General features: G+C 43.5%; 1 protein-coding gene across 1 annotated transcript; it reads left to right on the forward strand.

Moving 5' to 3' along the window:
• The first annotated feature begins 556 nt into the window (after positions 1 to 556).
• On the forward strand, positions 557 to 2,504 carry LOC143473240 (ictacalcin-like). Its single transcript, XM_076970136.1, has 3 exons — positions 557 to 716; positions 1,885 to 2,030; positions 2,231 to 2,504. The coding sequence occupies exons 2-3, from the start codon at positions 1,893 to 1,895 to the stop codon at positions 2,372 to 2,374; spliced, it is 282 nt and encodes a 93-aa protein (XP_076826251.1). The 5' UTR covers positions 557 to 716; positions 1,885 to 1,892; the 3' UTR covers positions 2,375 to 2,504.
• Positions 2,505 to 20,925: the final 18,421 nt, after the last annotated feature.

The following is a 20,925-nucleotide window of genomic DNA, read 5'->3' on the forward strand; positions in this document are numbered from 1 at the left end:
TGTTTGCCCCGTCTGCTTGAACATACATGGTATTGTATCATTATAATGCTCTATAACCTTGAAGACACACCTTGGGCCTTTATATACACAGGCCTCATTATTCAAAACTTAGCCAAACTTTCTGCTGCAATGAATTGTGGGCTGGTATCAGTAGTGCACTTATCCTCTTTAAGGGGCAGTTTATTATTTGCCTATGACTCTCACTGCATATTGTTCAGTGAATCAGTCGATAACTATACTGGAGCTAATATGAACGGGTTGTAATTACACGAGAAGTATGTAGTCCAGACCAATCAGGAGGTCCTGTGGCTGTATGTTAATCACGCCTGGCTGCCTACAAATGCCAGAGCTGGTTGTGGTTTGATGAAACAGTTCTGGCCTCAGGACGAAGAAACTTTGCTGACTTGGAAGCTGTCCAGGAAGCACAAGGCGCCTCGCCCTACTGGGGCCGTTTGAGGAAGCAGGCAAACAGTTTATATGTTAGTGCAGAGATCGAACGCCCAGGCGCGCAGAACTGTCCGGCATCCTGCATTCGACGAGTCGTTAAAAGAGGAGGAGGAGAGAGGAAGAGGAGGAGGGTGTAAGCTGAGAGGCTGGAGCAGGCTGAGGGTGTGGCCATGCTCACATATAACATCAGGTCCTTCCCTCACTCTCCCACTCCCTCCTTCTCCTTCTAACTCTCTCTTTGCAGGTTGAGAACTCCGTACAACTTTAAGGTGAGCAGAAAAGAATCAAACAAACAAAACAAAAAAACGTGTTGTGGGTTTGCTCCTGTATGAAAACCACAGAGTCCTGCAAGTATTGATTGGTGTTTTTGTGGTGTCACAGGGCTTCACATAGTTTGTGCTGAGTTGCTGGTGAATGCATGAATCATCTGTTCTTTCTGCTGTCTGGCTGTTCGGTTCTACATCTTTATGTGGTTAAATATCTTCCTTAAGGACCACAGGCTGTTGCAGAAGTCACTGTGCACGGTGACGTAGTTCTCTTGAAAAGAATGTCTCTCTTTGTCTCTCTGTTCCTCCAACAGACACATGATAACATTTCCGTATTGTTTGCTGATTAATCAACCTCTCACTCTCACTTATTCCAATGTGTTGACCAAACGTCGAGTGTTGCTAGTGAGGCAGACGTGGGCACTCTGTGATCAACACAGGTCCACGGTGAGAGAGTTAGAAGTGGAGGGAGAGGCTCCATCTACACACAGCAGCTATGTCACTATGTCTTTCTTTGTTCGTTAACCGATTGTTGTAATTGCAGAGTATTAGCAAGGGCGTTGGCCGTGGTCTGGTTTAAAATGTTTACCACTCCTTTTTTTACTCCTTTTTCCCCTCCTCGTCCTTTTATTCTGTTGCTCCTCCCATGTCTTAGTCCTCCCCTCATTCTCCCTTCCTACTTTGTGGGTGCTCCAGCCAATCACAGCGTAGAGGGAAGCACGGCCTTACTTCCTGCTGGCCAGCGCTGGGCGTAGCCGGGTGTGGGCGTGGCCGGGTGTGGAGGCACCACTGCTGCTTGCACTGGGTCACGTTCAGACAGGCTATGTGTGCACAGGCACTAAGTGTGTGTGGTGATCGTGATAAAACAAAGTGCAGGCTGCAGGTTTGCTGCAGTAATCACACCTGAGTAAAATGTTGTTAAAATGTCAGTGTGCCAGAAGTGAACACTTGTGTGAACACTCATTCAGTATGAAAGAGCAGATACGGACAGTGAACACGTACAAATAAATGAGATTAGATTAGAATTTCATTGATCCTTTGGGAGGTTTTCCCTCAGGGAAATTAACAGACACTAAAACATTTCCATTTAGGGAAAGGCTGTGTGTACACTGTTGGTCTTAGTCATGTTTATAAACAACATGTCATTACCTGATTTATTTTCTACTTCCAGAAGCCATCATGTCGCAGGTTCAGCAGGCAATGGCTATGCTTATTGCTGCCTTCCATAAGTACTCTGGCAAGGAAGGAGACAAGTGCACCCTGAGCAAGGGAGAGTTGAAGGACCTGCTCAACGCCGAGCTCGGAGACATCTTCGGGGTGAGTGTCTCTCACTGAAACTTCACGTCACCTTCCACGCAGCACCTCCATGAACCCAAGTGCACTAAAGACCTAGGTGTTATGAGCTTGACATGAAAGTGTGCGTGTGTGTGTGTGTGTGTGTGTGTGTGTGTGTGTGTGTGTGTGTGTGTGTGTGTGTGTGTGTGTGTGCATTTGTGTTATTTGTGTTTATATAACAGAAATCTTCAGACCAGAAAGCAGTGGACAAGATCTTTAAAGACCTGGATGCTAACGCTGATGGAGTGGTTGACTTCCAAGAGTACGTCACGCTGGTGGCTTGCCTGACCATGCTCTGCAATGACTTCTTTGACAAAAAGAAATAAGATGGGCCTCAACCACATTAACCAAATTACACACATATAACTGTCAGACAGAAATGTACAATTCTGTACAATGATGACTTGCAAGCTGAAAAATAATCAAATAAACTATTTTATTATGTTTGATGTAAAACGTTTGCGCTCTGGTGATTTTGTGGTTGTATGTGTCTGTATGTGAGTGAGTGTTAACAGATAATTAGCCAATGATTCAATTATAAATGAACAATAATTCAAAACCATATGCATCACTCATCTAATATCATATTAAATGCTGGTATTAGGAGCTAAAGAGCTTCAGAAATGGTGAATAGAGATTTTAATTGCTTCTTGAAATGACATCAAACATGAATTGAGAGAGAGAGATGCATAGCTAGTGCAGTCCAGTAGCAGATGAAGAGGCCAACGCACAAGTTGTTGCATTGTGACAATAAATTTCAGTAATTTTCCTAAATGCTACTAATAAGTTCTCCACCCCCCAGTAATTGTTAGGGTGCATACATACAACACACACACACACACACAAACATTAACACTTCTAAAAGAACACCCTAGCAAGTGTGATATGCTCCACATTCAGTTCTGCATTCAGGGTTAATGAAGATTATGGCTTCAGAGTGTAAATGCAGGTTATGGGTTCAGATTCACATTTATTTATTTGTTTGATCTTTATTTTTGTTAGCAGGATAGACTTGGAAAGTTATTTTAAGAGTGAGACAAGATAGTTTAAGATGAAACAGGTCATTCAGCCTGGAAATGTCTCCATCTGGTGACCTAATGTAGCCATTTAGTTTGGGAGCACTATTGTAATCTTTCTTATTATTATTTTAGTTATAATAACTGTTTTCCCCATCCATCTTAGAATCATTAATTAGGGTGACTCTGTTTAAAAAAATAGTTAAAGTGTGCAATGTATAGTTATATATAGTTCTATATATAAACATGCTGCTGCCATATAACAGTTTATATGGTTCTATTTAGTTTATATAGTCAAAGTCAAGGTTTTCTGTCTCTGTGTGTACACGGGACGGGTAGTGCCCTTGGAGCACTTTTATCACTTTTATTTTAAATAAAAGTACGTGGACCACGTATACACACGCCCAAAGGGGAGGGGCCGGGGTCCTCAATGTGACACTCTGTTTTTGTTCTTTGTTTTTTTTTTTTTTTTTTTGAAAATGTAGTATTCAACCCCCTGCAGATTTTGTGAATTTAACAAGTTGCAAATAAGTTAGAGCCTTCAATCTTTGAACAAGAGCAGCATTTATTAACAGATGCTTAAATAATACAAACCTAACATATAGGTTGCTCAGGTAAACTATAATACATTTTAAACATAAACATTAGGGTCAATTATTATTCAACCCCTCGGTTTAATATTTTGTGGTAAACCCCTTATTTGCAATCAGGCCCATTGACAGTCTTGCTATGAAGAAATTCATGTTTGCCGGGTTCACCTTTATAAGGTGGAATTCAAGCACTTGTTCGTCACTTTAAAGGTCCATTTCAATATTTTCCAGCACGTTAAACTTAATTAAGTTAAATATTTATACATATACTCAAAATGATTCGAAATAATCCGCTTTTTATCACATTATTTAATGGTTGTTTATTTTCAAAACGCCCAATCTTAATGTCTTCACGTTCTCTCATGTTTCGTCCTGGAATTACAAGAGGCTCGTATTTGTTAACGTAATACAAGATAACTGTTCAGTCAGACAGCTATTTGTTGTGAAACGAAGTAGTTACAATTTCAAGCATTTTCAAGTACTTTAGCCTAAATTCTTTCAAACCTGGAACACAATGCAAAATTAAAATTCGTTAGGTAAATGTTTTTCCTTTCTTTCTGCGCTCCAGATTTCTGTTTTCTTTAACTATCCACCACTGTATTTCCCGCTGTTGGGCGGGTACCAGCCGGCTACAGTCGGTGCTGGATCAAACCATTTTTCAGTGGGAGGCGGGGGTGTATGCACTTAATGGAAAATATGCAGATAGACATATATTTTAGCCATTGAGCTCATTTTGAGTACAGAGTTTTATATTAATGAAAGATTTCAAGATTATATTTAAAATTATAGACTTTAAATAAAAAAAATAATTGCTGGGCTCTTTGATGGGCCCCCCTGGCCCTGGGGCCCGGGACAACAGACCCGGTTGTCCCCCCCTGTCGACGGGGCTGACTACAGGCTAAACAGGCCCACCCGGTAACTATTGGAAAAATTGGAATTTGTGTACCTTTGTGGAAGAAACTGTTTTGTGAAAATTATGTATGTGAAATGTGTTTTCTCTTGTCAGTTTTCACGGTGTTCCATAACTTAGTAAAGAAAATAAAATGGTTGTGGAAATCAGTAAGAAGTGTCAGTCTTGTTACCAGAGTAGATACAGGCACCTTGAGGAAAAGCTAGAGGAAGCTGAGGGGAAAATCCTAGTACTAACTAGCGAGTTTAAAAAGCATAAAACATCTGCACTAAATGCCCAAAGAACATGAAAAAAAAAAAAGCTCCAACAATCACTGACCTAAGCACAAGTGTCAACCTCCAGCTGCCATGCTACACAGAGGATGAAAATCCTCTGATGTTGGCTAGGTTGTATCCGGACTTAGATGCGTTCCACTCAGATGGATCAGAATCCTCAATCTCTGATGAGGATTCTAAACCTCCTAGCAATACTGTACCTCAGATGAGACCAATTACAATCAGGTCTGCTGAGGTCCTCAATAAGAGTGGTGAAGTCAAGGAGACAAGGGTCCAGATTGACTACATCCCTTTGGATGCAGCTACACTGGACAGATTGTCTAAAGAGTTTAAACATCCAAGGGAAATGGGTCTTGATTTCATTGTCCTTATGGAAAAGAATAGAAACCTGTATTCACTTCATCCTAATGATGCTGTAGCAATAGCAAGCTAGGTCCTTAACATTTCTGACAGTAGGAAACTTGCTAATAAAGTATCAGATGGTTTAGGTGATAATGGTCAGGATATTAATAGAGGGTGGAAAGTTCTCACAGAATGGATTAGCCATAAATGTCGCAAGACAACTGACTGGGGGCAGATAACCAACTGTAAGCAAAGGAAGGGCGAATCAGCTATAGAGTATTGTGAGCGGTTTGAAAGAGTCTTCCTTCGTCATTGTGGCATCTTACACTAGTGACAGTATTGATTGCACTGCTGAGGGCCCACATTTTGGACAACTAGTCGACTCACTACAACCAGATCTTAGACAACAGCTTTAGTGACAGCTGTTCCAAATTGGCGTAACGTTAAATGGAGTGAACTTCAAAGTGAACTAGACAGATTGGACCTTGATCTAGAGCCAGGCCATGTTTCTGCCTCTATACATGTCCTACAAGACAGTGGCTATGGTCCAATTCCCTTTCATAAGTTTACTAGCCAGAAAAATGAGTGTCACTATTGTCATAAAACTGCGCATTTTGCAAGGGACAAAGTGTATAGATTTCAAGTATTGCTTGACAATACGTTTAATTGCAAACTCACAACATTCCCTTTTAATATCCTTTCTCCCTCTCTCTGTTTTGGGCCCACTGGGTAATCTGTGACCTTTCTCACTCACCTCGAGTTCCACCACTTCGGTCCGGAGCTGCATTTGTTTCTTCAGGCCTCTCTGGAACTGAAGATGTTCTTTGCTGTTCCAAAGCTTCGGCAGCCTCACGCAGAAGCTGGGACACTGTTTTCACCATTTTTATTTATTGCAGTTATACCCACCAACATGCTCAACACGACTCCAGTCCTGATTGACTGCTGGAGGTGGAAAGCTGTTTGGCTGAATAAAGTGGAGGGCTGTGGAATCTGATTGGAAGGCTGATGGGATCTAATTTGACTATAGTGGAAGACCATGGAAATGAAAATGCATTCTGCTAAGATTCTGCAGAGCCTGGACACCTCTGAGGAGGGGGAGGAGATGGGAGACGTCAGGGGGCAAACCAGCAATGCCGCAGGGAGGCTGGTTTGAGAGGCTCGGCGGGTCAGAGGTCCGACGTGGGGGTACGAGGGCTGAGTTTTCTACATATCAGCATGGTTGTGTGTGTGTGTGTGTGTGTGTGTGTGTTTTACACCTAAAATTCTGCCATGTTGAAGTCAGTCTCAAAAGAGAGCCCCATTTTCTGTCAGAGCAAGTTAAGTTTTGACTGATCACATGATGTTGTTAAGATAGATTTGGGCTCCTCAGCCACGACTACCGCATGAAACACCTCCTGCCGCATGGAGTCAGTCCTCCCTGGTTGGTCTGAATTAACAAACCCCTGATAATAAATGGCTGGTTAAAGTGGAATGGGAGGGGGTGGGGGTGCTCATTCCTTCCTCACAGGTGGTATTAACACTTGGAGATGGGGGTTTTACAGCAAACAGTTGAGATGTTGCCCGTATATGCTGATTCTGAGACAATTGCATGCTTTGCCTAGTAGTCGGATGTAATAAAGATTTCACCTTTGAAGTAAAATAACCTTAATTCTAGAAACTGTGTATATGGAAACGTATTTGTGGAGGACACAGTGATAATCATTTACACTAAATTGATCATAATGTTCAACTAAGTGCCCATATATATATATTTTTTTTTTCTTTTTTCACAAACGGCCCGATACTGACTTCAGCTATGGAGATGTGTGATTAGCTGTTCATTGTATGACCATTTGGATTTCTTAACCTCTAGTGTTTTGTTAATTCAGTCTTGGATTTATTCTAGTTCTTCAATCTTATCTATCACGCTGAACCCTCAGAAAGAAAAAAAGGTTAGGAGGCTTTAAGACTTGTTAAAGTTCTTTACTGCGAGGAAAAAATGGAGTTTGGTTGTGATTACTGCATTGTGTTGTACTGACTGAGGAAGTCACTGTAGCGTGATTACAAAACAGAATCGCTGTGGGCGCATAAGAACACTTAGTTCGTTAATCTGGTGGATTTCTAATTGGTTTAGACATTGTGAATACACATGTAATGACTGGTAGGCGTAGAAGATTTAAAGGAAAACAATTTTTATTGTTCACTTTGTGTCACATATGAATCCCATCCCGCTGTCAGTCCTGTCCTTGTCTTCTGTGTAACCTTGTTTAGATCCGTTCCCCAGTTAGTCCGGTCCGTGTCTTCTGTTGTTCACCTTGTCTTGTCTGTCCCTCCTTCCTTGATTTCAGGTGTGTCTAGTTTGTCTTGATTTTGTTTGGTACTTGTACTCCCTGTGTTTGAGTCCCTCTTTGGAAGTCATTGTGTTAGTAATCGCTGGTTGTTCGTATTCCTGCCTTGTAAGTTGTTCTATGTTTATTGGCCTTGTTTTGAGTTCTTGTATTTGTTTTTCCTCTGTCTTTTGTATTCTGAGTCATCCTGTCTGGTTATCAGTTCTTGGTTTGAGATAGTTTGTATTTTATTAGTATGCCTCGTCACCCTCTTACCCCCTATGTTAAGACTCCAGCCATTAAACCCTGCTCTTCTCAGCTTTTGTGTCCGCCTCTTAGCTCTCATTCGTTACATAATGACTTCCCTTCCAAGGACACAGCTAGAGAGCAGGGCTCTGGTAAGTCTTTGTGCTGGGACAGACCACAGACTGCTCCCATGCAGTTTGAGTCTTCCATGTCGCAGTCTTGGCTAACCAGAGACAACAACTCCCCTGGCGCCGTGGGTACATGTTATTCTCCATATGACAAACAGGTCATTGCTAATATCTTTCGCTTGGCCGCCTATTGTCAAGAGAATCCTGCAAGGCGCCAAGACCTTACTCGCCTTACCCCAAGATGCAGGAAGGAGCAACCTGCTGCTAAAGGCGAGGTAGGTCGGTTGGAACAGACAGTTAACCCAAGGCAGAACTCTCGGCGTGCTCTTAAGTACCATTGGGAGCTCCCTGTATCCCACATGAGGGGGAGCTGGCATGGTAGGGGCAGCCGAGAGGGGAATGTGTCTGTCTGTTCTACCAGGGTTTCCCGGACTGCTACAGAGGCCAACACCACAGCCCCTGACCTCCCTCCACTGATCCCGCCAGCTACTCCACACAAGACCCCCAAGAAATTTTTGGGGGGGAGTAGTGCCCACGTCGGCTTGGCGGTCCCGCCCCCCGAGGACGTCGGCTTGGCGGTCCCGCCCCCCGAGGACGTCGGCTTGGCGGTCCCGCCCCCCGAGGACGTCGGCTTGGCGGTCCCGCCCCCCGAGGACGTCGGCTTGGCGGTCCCGCCCCCCGAGGACGTCGGCTTGGCGGTCCCGCCCCCCGAGGACGTCGGCTTGGCGGTCCCGCCCCCCGAGGACGTCGGCTTGACGGTCCCGCCTCCTGAGTGTATCCCCTCGCCTCGGTGGCCTGTTCCCGCGACCTGGAAGGGGTTGCCTCCGCCTACGTCTCCTGTTCCTGCGACCCGGAAGGGGTTGCCTCCGCCTACGTCTCCTGTTCCCGTGACCCGGAAGGGGTCTTCCACGTCTCCTGTTCCCGCGACCCGGAAGGGGTTGACTCCGTCTACGTCTCCTGTTCCCGTGACCCGGAAGGGGTCTTCCACGTCTCCTGTTCCCGCGACCCGGAAGGGGTTGTCTCCGCCTACGTCTCCTGTTCCCGCGACCCGGAAGGGGTTGCCTCCGCCTACGTCTCCTGTTCCCGTGACCCGGAAGGGGTCTTCCACGTCTCCTGTTCCCGCGACCCGGAAGGGGTTGCCTCCGCCTACGTCTCCTGTTCCCGCGACCCGGAAGGGGTTGCCTCCGCCTACGTCTCCTGTTCCCGCGACCCGGAAGGGGTTGCCTCCGCCTACGTCTCCTGTTCCCGTGACCCGGAAGGGGTCTTCCACGTCTCCTGTTCCCGTGACCCGAAAGGGGTCTTCCACGTCTCCTGTTCCCGCGACCCGGAAGGGGTCTTCCACGTCTCCTGTTCCCGCGACCCGGAAGGGGTTGCCTCCGCCTCTGTCTCCTGTTCCCGCGACCCGGAAGGGGTCCTCCCCGGCCGCCGCGCTCTCCAGCGTCTCCCCGGCCGCCGCGCTATCCTGTGATACCGTGCCCCCTGTTCCCGTGACCTGTAAGAGGTTGCTTTCGGCTCCCGTCCTTGCGGCCCGCCAGCGAACTCCTCCCGTCTCTGTGGCTGGTGTGGGACCTGGCCGTGCCCTCGAAAGCCACCAAGGACCTGTTCCGACACCCTGTGACAATCCGGGTCCCACAGTGACTGCTCTGCCTGTCTGTGGTCCTAGTGATGGTGGTGTGTCTGTTCCTCCTGTTGATTCTTCTTCTGTGCCTTTGTTCCCATTGTTCCCCTGTTCCGTCCCAGGTTTTCTGTTGGTCCCAGTCCCTGTTCATGAAACCGTCCGTGTCTGCGTGCCTGTTCCGGTGTCAGTGTCTGGTATGGTTGTTTCTGTTCCTGTCCCTGTGTCGGTCCCTAGGGTTGTCATCTACCTTGTCCCTGTTCATGCCTCCATTGTTATGTCTATTCTCTCTGCTGTCGCCTCCTCATCCCCAGGTCCCTGTCCTAGTCCTGTGTCTGTTCCCGGTCCTGTCCCGTCAGGTCCTGCGTCTGTACCCCGGCCTGGCCCCGTCTTCTCCCACGTGATTCCATGCCCCGTTGTGACTGCCAGTTCCCCTCTGTGCCCTGGTTCCCCGTGTGTTTTTCCACGTCTACCCGTGATGTACTCCCCTCGGGTTGGTCCTAGCGTGCCCCGGAGTGGCACGCTTAGAGGGGGGGTTATGTCACATATGAATCCCATCCCGCTGTCAGTCCTGTCCTTGTCTTCTGTGTAACCTTGTTTAGATCCGTTCCCCAGTTAGTCCGGTCCGTGTCTTCTGTTGTTCACCTTGTCTTGTCTGTCCCTCCTTCCTTGATTTCAGGTGTGTCTAGTTTGTCTTGATTTTGTTTGGTACTTGTACTCCCTGTGTTTGAGTCCCTCTTTGGAAGTCATTGTGTTAGTAATCGCTGGTTGTTCGTATTCCTGCCTTGTAAGTTGTTCTATGTTTATTGGCCTTGTTTTGAGTTCTTGTATTTGTTTTTCCTCTGTCTTTTGTATTCTGAGTCATCCTGTCTGGTTATCAGTTCTTGGTTTGAGATAGTTTGTATTTTATTAGTATGCCTCGTCACCCTCTTACCCCCTATGTTAAGACTCCAGCCATTAAACCCTGCTCTTCTCAGCTTTTGTGTCCGCCTCTTAGCTCTCATTCGTTACACTTTGTCATATATAACACCATTATTACATTTACTGTCAGATGACCCGTCTGAGTACAAATTATGCTGAAAAATTAAATAAATTAATTTTAAAAAGTTGATTTGCAGAAATTTAGTAGAGTGAAATAGTATGTAACTAATAAAATGTTTTGCAGAATAATGACACAACATGAAATTCATATTATATGTTGGAAGTAATGTGTGCATGGTTTTGAAAAGGATGAAGAAGCCAATTTTCTGGTTTTCTGTAAAATGTTACATTCCTAATGCAATGGTTGTTGGCAATATCCATACTTGGCATGCATGCAAAAGTTTACCACAAATTCAGTCTCTGAGTTTCAAATCCGAATCATACATTGATTGAGTTGTATGCAAAAACAAGCAATCCTCACCAAAAAGTGTGCTAATGTAAACAGACTGATGGGGTAAAGAGCACATGCCTGTAGCCAAAAGTTTCTAAAGGAATCTCAATTTCTGTAGTACTTCATTTAAACACATCTTATTTCATAAGGAAATCCGCCCCAGCTTCTGTAGCTATTTTATGATAAAAACTATTGGCACTTTGAATGTTCAACTTTGCATTGTTTCTAAACAGAAGCAACCTGGAAGTGCATAAAAACACTGAATTGTTATCAGATGAAGGAGGTCTCTGGCTGTGATTACTGCAATGTGTGGTACTAACTGGAAAAAAGTCACTGTAGTCTGAATACAGACTTACTGTGGCAGCCTAACTGGTGGTTTTCTACTCTGTTTAGACTTTGTGAAGAGAAGTAAAGCAATTTTGGTAGGCCTTGAAGATTTTAAAAGAAAAATCGTAGAAATAATTCACTTTGGGCATATAAAACATCTTTGTTACATATTACTTGTAGATGGATCATAACACCAGGTTCTAATGATCCTGTAAAACAGTTGATTTACAAAAAAATTGTAAAATGAATTAGAATGTAAACAATAGTATTGTTTATGTTTTGCAGAATATTGGCACAACTTGAAATAATGCATATTATATGTTGAGGTAATGTGTGTAGGGTTTTTGAAAAGGTTGAATAAGCCAATTACCTGGTTTGTGATAACATTTAGCATTCCTAATTCATGGTTTGTAAGTTGTATCCATAATCGGGATGCATGCAAACGTTTATCGCAAATTCAGTGTCTTTGATTGGTTTAACTTACTGAAACAATCTTGCAAAAGAAGATCGTACCGCTTAACACACTTCACTCATCTCTCCGAACTCACTCACAAATTGTCCTGAAATGTCCTCAGACTAGCCAGAGCAAATGCAATGGCAACCTATATTGCAGAAAAAATAAAGAAAAACCTTGTGCTGCTACTAGAATCTTGCTCCTGCTATCAAAATCATGGTACGTGCAGTTCTGTTATGGTGAAAAAATCCTTACGGACAATGTAGATCCATGAAGTTTCGTCCAAACCCGTGCTCGGCTGACTGATGTGTGATGTGTTTTGGGTGCGATCACAGCGCTGCTACTATGCTCCTCCCCTATTGGTCTACTTCCTGATGGAGGGGCTGATGCTGGGGTGTGTCATGTAATACATTTAGTTACGCCAGTAAAAATCTTAACAAAAGTCCTTTATGTGTAACTAATTCATACATACGTGTATATAGGCCTATTTGTGTGCAAAAAACCTTGCGCTAACGTTAACAAAATGATGGGTAAAAAATAAAATAAAATAAAAACGTGCCGGTAACCAAATGTTTGTAAAGGAACCTTGAATTTCAAGTAGTTATTGAGACATGGCTTGTTTAATAATCTAATTCGCCCTGTGTTCAACCGCTGTTTTGTGACTAAAACTGTTGGCAATTTGAATGATCAACTTCGTATTTTCTCTAAACAGAACTGAATGGGAGATGTGAGGAAACACAGATGGCGGCCACCCAAAATTAGCAGACCGGCTGACAGTAAAGACATTTCTGACAGTAAAGACACGGGTTGATTATACGTGAGCGAACGAAGAAGGCCGCCGCGATGTCTTTGGCGGATTTCTGGGGAAATAGTTTTGCAAAATAAATAAATACATGAGTGCAATACGTGTGTCCAAATAAAAAATACATGAATAGGCGAATAGGTAGAGTGTAGAGTTCTGAAATTTGATTATATATTTAATACATGTGGACGTTATGTAAAACCATGAAAAGCAACAAAAAGGGTAGTTATTTAGCTGTGAAATCCCAATCTTGAGCATATGGAAACAAAAAGATAACAGTGACCAAGATGCAGGTAGAATTAGCATGTGTTTTCCCTCGTATGGCAATTTGTTACGTTGATATAAATTAATATCACACTTGTTTGGGTACGTTTACCTTCTAAATTGGCAGGAGCTCTTCAGTGCTATTCACCTCTGTGTCAAAAGACATTAAATTCACAGCAACTGTGCTAAAAAGTGGGTTACGGCGGTACCGACGCCTGATGGAAAAGACTATACTCAATGACAGGCCAATTTGTAAGAATTTAGCTAGAATGTCATTAACTAACTAAAATTTGCAGCTCAGATTTGCGTGAAATAAAAACAATCTTTGTCTTCAAACCCTATTTTTACCCGTTTGACATTTTTAACATGATATTAAAATGTATAATGCTGTGCTTCATAATAGGGCAAGCTTTAATTAATGTACTGTTTAACTTTTATGAGTCCAAAATAATAGAGAATGAATGTAACACAATAATGTTTAGGGCGTGTTTTTACACAGTTGTAAAATGAATCATTCCAGCAAGTTTGGGTTTAGGTTAGGTCAAATAGAACAACTATGAATTGCTACGTCAAGGCTGCAGTTTCAGCATTATTCGGAAAGTAGGGCAAGCAAAGTATGTTTACATGTTTCAAATATGTGGAATTTCAAAAACAAAGGTTTAGGAAGATAAAATATTTATGAAAGTTTCATAAGCGCTTTAATAAATAGCCAAACAAACAAAAATATTCTGAGTAAATAGATGTTTACTTTAAAAAAGATTTTGCCGGAGGTGGTGTAAAGTTAAGACTTGAAAGTTGCAATTACCTTTAAAAACAGGTTGTAGATTTTAGTTTTACTTGTTCAACTTCAAAATACATTTCTAAATGGACAGAAGGAGTTTTTTCACTTGTTTACATCAGTACATTGTACACAGAAAACAAATGTTTTATATCCCTATGGCTGTAAAGTGAATGCTTGTACAAGACCTTAAAATGCCGCTGTCATTTGTGATATCAAATGTGAAGACAACCGTTAAAAACAAGATTAGGAAGAAATATTTATGATGCCGTTTATTAGCAAGCTCATAACTGTCAGTGACCATGCTCACGTCATCAGTGGACAGGGCGGGGACATGTAAGAGGTGAGCCAGGGCAAGTCATTTGGGTGTTTTCCTTGTGTCAGGAAGCATGGCTCTGACAAAAACATAAGCTTTAAGCTTAAGGTTAGTACGCGTACCCTATACTTCAAAGACAATTGACGGTAAAATTTTAGTTGGTTCTAATTATTTTTAAAGTCAGGTTAGTTAATGTTGTAATATAATAAACTTTCTTTAAGCTTGTGGGATTTTAACACATCAGACAAAATGGACTGTTAAAACCTAAAGTCAGGATAACTCATATGCTATGCGCTTCAGAGAACAAAACGTGAACAAAAAGTGTGAAAGTTTTAGCAGGGAACACCATTTTCGGAACATATTCCGATTATTACAGTCAAAAGTTAATAATCTTGAAAAAAGTGCACGAGTTCACAATAGATCGCCCGGAGATGTTTTAGTGAGAAGTGGGATGTTATAGTGAGAAGGGGGGGTCGAACACAAATCCGGCAATACGCCCATCAGGCCGAGTCCAGATCACGGGTATCGGTGAACCAATTCTTGAGATAGACTCGACAGATTTTCGTGGTGCTCCTGGACAGTTTGCCAATTTAGCTGGTTGTGATAGCGTACACTCAGCGTTCTCCGAGTCCCCTTTAAATACGTTTAAAGCGGTTTGGAGGGGGGGTGGTCTACCTGCATGAACTCAGTTGATTAAGATAACTGCCGATCCACGAGACTTTTCAGGTTGTAAATATTTTAAGGCAATTAAACTTTTATTTATCTAAAATATACTTATTTTCCATGGAAGACACTATCTGTTTGAAGTTGATGCAGACAGGTGATTGCAATGGTAATAGCATTAGATGGCTCAGAACATCTAAACTAATTTAGATAAAGGGGTCTCACGAAGGTCCAGATCAAACATTTACATTTACATTTATGGCATTTGGCAGACGCCCTTATCCAGAGCGACTTACATTTTTATCTTATTTTTTTTTTTATACAAGTGAGCAATTGAGGGTTAAGGGCCTTGCTCAGGGGCACCTCAGTCATAGCCTCAGGTCTGGGAATCAAACCCAGGACCCTTCGGTCACAAGACCAGTTCCCTAACCACCAGGCCATGACTGCCCTCAAACGACTCTCTACAGCCATATCAGCTATGAACCACAGGACTTTTCAGGTTGTAAATATTTTAAGGTAATTAAACTTTTTATTTCTCTAAAATATTTTCCATGGAAGACACTATCTGTGTGAAGCCGGTGCAGACAGGTGATTGCAATGGTAATAGCGTTAGATGGCTCAGACCATCTAAACTAATTTAGATAAGGGGTCTCACGATGGTCCAGATCAAACGACTCTCTACAGCCATATGTTTCTGATAAAAATCAACTAATTTAAACTTAGAGACACTCTCAGGTTGGGACACACAGCTCATACTTCAAAAGACCATATGATTTTGGATAGCACACACACCTAGGCACATGCTCTCACACACACTCACACACACCTAGGCACATGCCCTCACATACCTAGGCACGCGCCCTCACTCACACACACACCTGGACACACACACACGCATCAAAGACAGGATCACTATCTGGTTACAGACACAGGATGATCCCTAATACACTAGATTGGTGGGAGTCAATTGTTTAGGGGGGGCTATCCACTCTCTTACCTATCACGCACAAACATAGTTTAAATCACAATGGAGACGGTGATCTCCCCATTCACACCACCCTCCTTGCCACGCTGCCCCACTCAGACGCTCCGGCATCCCACACAGGCCCTCTCACACACACACACACACATAGACACGTGTCCACACACACACACACACACACACACACACACACACACATTACTTCAAAGAGGAACATTTAGGGACTCCTGATAAAAAAAAATTACTATTAGATCTCATGCCCACAATGTACAGAGCACGATAAGGGGGAGGGGTCATAAAATTTATTGGGGTCATAAAGTTTTATCGGGGGGCAATAAACCTGTCAAGACGGCTTTGATAACCAAGTTACATGTACCCCATCCTACTTTCTATATGATGCTGTAGCAATAGCAAGCTAGGTCCTTAACATTTCTGACAGTAGGAAACTTGCTAATAAAGTATCAGATGGTTTAGGTGATAATGGTCAGGATATTAATAGAGGGTGGAAAGTTCTCACAGAATGGATTAGCCATAAATGTCGCAAGACAACTGACTGGGGGCAGATAACCAACTGTAAGCAAAGGAAGGGCGAATCAGCTATAGAGTATTGTGAGTGGTTTGAAAGAGTCTTCCTTCGTCATTGTGGCATCTTACACTAGTGACAGTATTGATTGCACTGCTGAGGGCCCACATTTTGGACAACTAGTCGACTCACTACAACCAGATCTTAGACAACAGCTTTAGTGACAGCTGTTCCAAATTGGCGTAACGTTAAATGGAGTGAGCTTCAAAGTGAACTAGACAGATTGGACCTTGATCTAGAGCCAGGCCATGTTTCTGCCTCTATACATGTCCTACAAGACAGTGGCTATGGTCCAATTCCCTTTCATAAGTTTACTAGCCAGAAAAATGAGTGTCACTATTGTCATAAAACTGCACATTTTGCAAGGGACAAAGTGTATAGATTTCAAGTATTGCTTGACAATACGTTTAATTGCAAACTCACAACATTCCCTTTTAATATCCTTTCTCCCTCTCTCTGTTTTGGGCCCACTGGGTAATCTGTGACCTTTCTCACTCACCTCGAGTTCCACCACTTCGGTCCGGAGCTGCATTTGTTTCTTCAGGCCTCTCTGGAACTGAAGATGTTCTTTGCTGTTCCAAAGCTTCGGCAGCCTCACGCAGAAGCTGGGACACTGTTTTCACCATTTTTATTTATTGCAGTTATACCCACCAACATGCTCAACACGACTCCAGTCCTGATTGACTGCTGGAGGTGGAAAGCTGTTTGGCTGAATAAAGTGGAGGGCTGTGGAATCTGATTGGAAGGCTGATGGGATCTAATTTGACTATAGTGGAAGACCATGGAAATGAAAATGCATTCTGCTAAGATTCTGCAGAGCCTGGACACCTCTGAGGAGGGGGAGGAGATGGGAGACGTCAGGGGGCAAACCAGCAATGCCGCAGGGACCGCAAGAGAGGCTCGGCGGGTCAGAGGTCCGACGTGGGGGTACGAACCAACTCAGGAGCAGCAACAGGCCAGCCTTCCTGGGGTGCTGCGGGTGCACCCAGGACCAAGCAGGCGTGAGCGCGCTCTCCTAGAGCGTCAAAACCCACTTCGCGCGCGCTGGACAGTCAGCTCCGAGGAGCGGAGGGACTCCACCTCTCATTTCGCCTGCGGTCCTAGGAGGGCTCACGCCGCTCATCGTGCTTCTGCAAATGGGGAGAACAATTACTTGGTTGCCTGTGCCCATGTGTGTCAGTCCCGATGTTTCTTCCTATTCCCCTTTTCCCTCTTGTGCCCCTTGTGTTTCATGTGCCTGTGTGTGTGATTGTCAATGTGCCTCTGTTTAATGTATTTTCCCCTGTCTTCCCAGGGTGGGTGTTTTAGAGCTGTTCATGGCGGTTCCCACCATCGGGGGAGACGGCTCTCGGGGGCTCGTGAGTCCGGCGGCTCCGGACCTGCCCGTTGGTGTAAGTTCGGGGCTTTCCCGCTTTGCGGGATGCTCCGGGAGTAGCGAGCCCCTGGTGGAGGGCTCTGTCAAGGTGACAGCTCTGGACCCCTCCTTGTGGGCGTGTCGTTATGTCGTCTACGTGCAGTTATGTCCATGTTTGTAGTTCCGTGGGTGTGGGTTGTTTGTGAGCGTGTTTGTAGTCTCACCTGTGCCTTGTCTCGTGATCACATATTAACAAGAGTTAATATGATTAACTCTTCCCTTAACCTAGGGCAGCGTTTCTCAAAGTGTGGGGCGCGCCCCTCAGGTGGGGCACAAGCAATTGGAAGAAATGAACCTCGTTTTAATGCCTGTTTGTTTTGCATAAGCCCTGGATGTTTAAAATGTGAACCAGGGCTAGATTTGGCTCTTTAATGAATTTTTACCGGCCCCCGCGGTCATCAAATTACGTTCGCCACCCCCCCCCCCATCAACAGATCACGTTCGCCACTCCCCCTTCAGTCAACAAATCACGTTCTTCACCCCCCCCCCTCCCCCCACAACAAATTACGTTCGCAATTTAAAACTTGCATTTGTATTTTATTACCATTTTGCTTGGGTGATATGGGACAAGTGGGGCATGGAATTTCATCTTCTTCTGAGGTGGGGAATGATAGAAAAAGTTTGAGAACCACTGACCTAGGGTATGTGCCCAAACAATTAAAATGCGCCGTAATTAGACCCTTGATTAAAAAACAGAATCTCGATCTGCAGATTCTAACCAACTATAGACCAATTTCTAATCTCCCATTTATCTCTAAATTTCTAGAAAAAGCAGTTTCCAATCAGTTAAGCCATTATCTCCAAACAAATAGTATCCATGAAAAGTTCCAATCAGGATTTATACTGATTTACAGGATTTATACCTTATACTGTTAGATCTTAGTGCAACTTTTGATACTGTAGACCACAACATTTTGCTGGATAGACTAGAAAACACGGTAGGTATTAAACGAGTTGCAGTCTCCTGGTTTAGATCTTATTTGACCGACCGCTTCCAATGTTTAAGTGTTAATAATAAAACCTCTAAATATGTGCAGGTTAAATATGGTGTCCCGCAAGGGACAGTCCTAGGACTACTTCTATTTACACTGTACATGTTACCCTTAGGCGAGATTATGCATAAGCACGACATCAATTTCCACTCCTATGCAGACGACACTCAACTATATTTATTGGCAAAACCCGATGATTTAGGTGTAAACAGTAAAATCGAGAAGTGTGTAGAAGAGATAAAACATTGGATGGCGTGTAATTTTCTAGCACTAAATCCAGATAAAACAGAGCTAATAATAGTTGGGTCTAGGGCAGCGAGAGACAAGATACATAATGTAGCATTGAATCTACATTCTTTTACTATAACCCCCAGCGCAGAGGTAAAGAACTTAGGCGTCACAATAGACCCAGATCTCTCGTTCGATACACACATTAATAATATAACTAGGGTAGCATTCTTTCACTTACGCAACATTGCTAAAATTAGAAACATTAAATACTAGTGATGCAGGAAATCTAATCTATGCATTCATATTCTCTTGTCTAGATTATTGCAACAATCTTCTAGCTGGATGTTCTGGTAAATCGATGAACAAATTCCAGCTGGTTCAGAACGCAGCAGCGCAAGTTTTAATGAAAACTAAAAAGTTTGACCACATTAGTCCCGTACTATCGTCATTACACTGGCTGCCAATTAGATTCCGTATTGACTATAAAATACTTTTATTAACATATAAAACACTGCATGGCTTAGCTCCAGAGTATCTTAGTGAATTATTGAACATTACAACCCAGCACGTTTACTTCGTTCGCAGGATGCAGGGTTATTAACTGTTCCTAGGATCAAAAAGATCACAGGAGGTGGAAGAGCCTTTTCTTTTAAAGCTCCACAACTGTGGGATAATCTTCCTGCTTCTATTCGGGACTCAGACACGGTCTCAATGTTTAAATCTTGACTAAAGACTTACTTAACAGAAGTAAACATCTTCTGTTTACTTTGGCCTTTGATTAATCTGTTACATATTTACCACATCACATATCTTTCTTCTCCGAGGTTCACCTGGGGAGTAACACTGCAGTCGGAGCCTACAATACCAGTATCATTGCTCCGACACGGAATGAAAACCTGGCGTTCATCACAAGACATTTACATTGACAATATCAACACCCAGAATTTTCATTCTAGTTACCTGAAATGTGCCATATTTTGTCAATTGTGATTTTTACACCCCAATCGAAATTTGTCCTCCGCTTTTAACCCATCTGTGCAGTCAGAACACACACACACACTAGTGATTACTAGGGGCTGTGGATCACACGTGCCCAGAGCGGTGGGCAGCCCTAGCCCGGCGCCCGGGGAGCAGTTGGGGTTAGGTGCCTTGCTCAAGGGCACCTCAGTCATGGCCTGTCTGGGAATCGAACCCACGACCCTCCGGTCACAAGTCCAGTTCCCTAACCGCCAGGCCATGACTGCCCTAATGTGTGTACCTTATACTTAGTCTGGTTGTGTGATTTGTGTGTGACTTGTGTATTCATCTGTATAATTTGATTTTGTGTAATTTGTAATTTGTGTTAACTGGCCGCCCAATGGAGGATGGGTTCCCTTTTGATTCTTGGTCCTACCGAGGTTTCTTCCTATTCCCCACCATCATAGGGAGTTTTTCCTTGCCACTGTCGCCTTTGGCTTGCTCATTAGGGATTTGGACCCATACGATTGTTAACCTTGTAAATCCTGTAAAGCTGCTTTGTGACAACATGTGTTGTGAAAAGCGCTATACAAATAAATTTGATTTGATTTGATGACTGGGGAATGTGTTCAACACCTATTTAATGTGCGTTCACGCAATGTCTCGTGCTCGTCTTTGTCTCGAGTTTGTGCCTGTGTGAGTTGTCTTTTTGTGCTTGCGCTATCGCGCTGGACTTCACCAGTGTAGGGACTTGGATATTGCTGCATCATAATGATTAAGCCGCGGCCATGTTTCTCCAGTCGCACTGTCTAAGCGAAATCAGTGATCGCAAGCGCGCTGTAAAAAAATGGCTGTTTCCATCGGTTTGTAGGAGGTTCTTCCCAGAGTTTTCGTAATATGATATAACTGAATGACCGCTTTCTCTCATCCCGTTAGAAGAATTCGGATTTCGCGCTTCTGTTTCTTTTTGAGCCTGCTTGAAATTTAACTTCGCGTTTGGACCATTCAAAAACATTGTGGGACTGTTCAAAATATATTAATAGATAAGTGGACCGTTACATTATATTCTTATTTATTGTTTCCTTAAGTTTTATCCCAGTCTGTCCAGATTAAGGTAGTTTTTTAAGGGTACCAAGACAAAGTGTTGGTCCGATGAACCATGATAACAGCGGGCACGGACTAGCCACATGCTAAAACTAGCGCAAATTTCTTGATCACAAGATTTCCTTTCGTTTTAGGTTACTTGCATAAAAAAATATGACCGATTTAAATGTGAATATCTTTGGACTGGCTTGATCAAATTTGACAATTGAG

This window comes from Brachyhypopomus gauderio, chromosome 13 (genome assembly GCF_052324685.1).
Source record: "Brachyhypopomus gauderio isolate BG-103 chromosome 13, BGAUD_0.2, whole genome shotgun sequence".
NCBI lineage: Eukaryota > Metazoa > Chordata > Actinopteri > Gymnotiformes > Hypopomidae > Brachyhypopomus > Brachyhypopomus gauderio.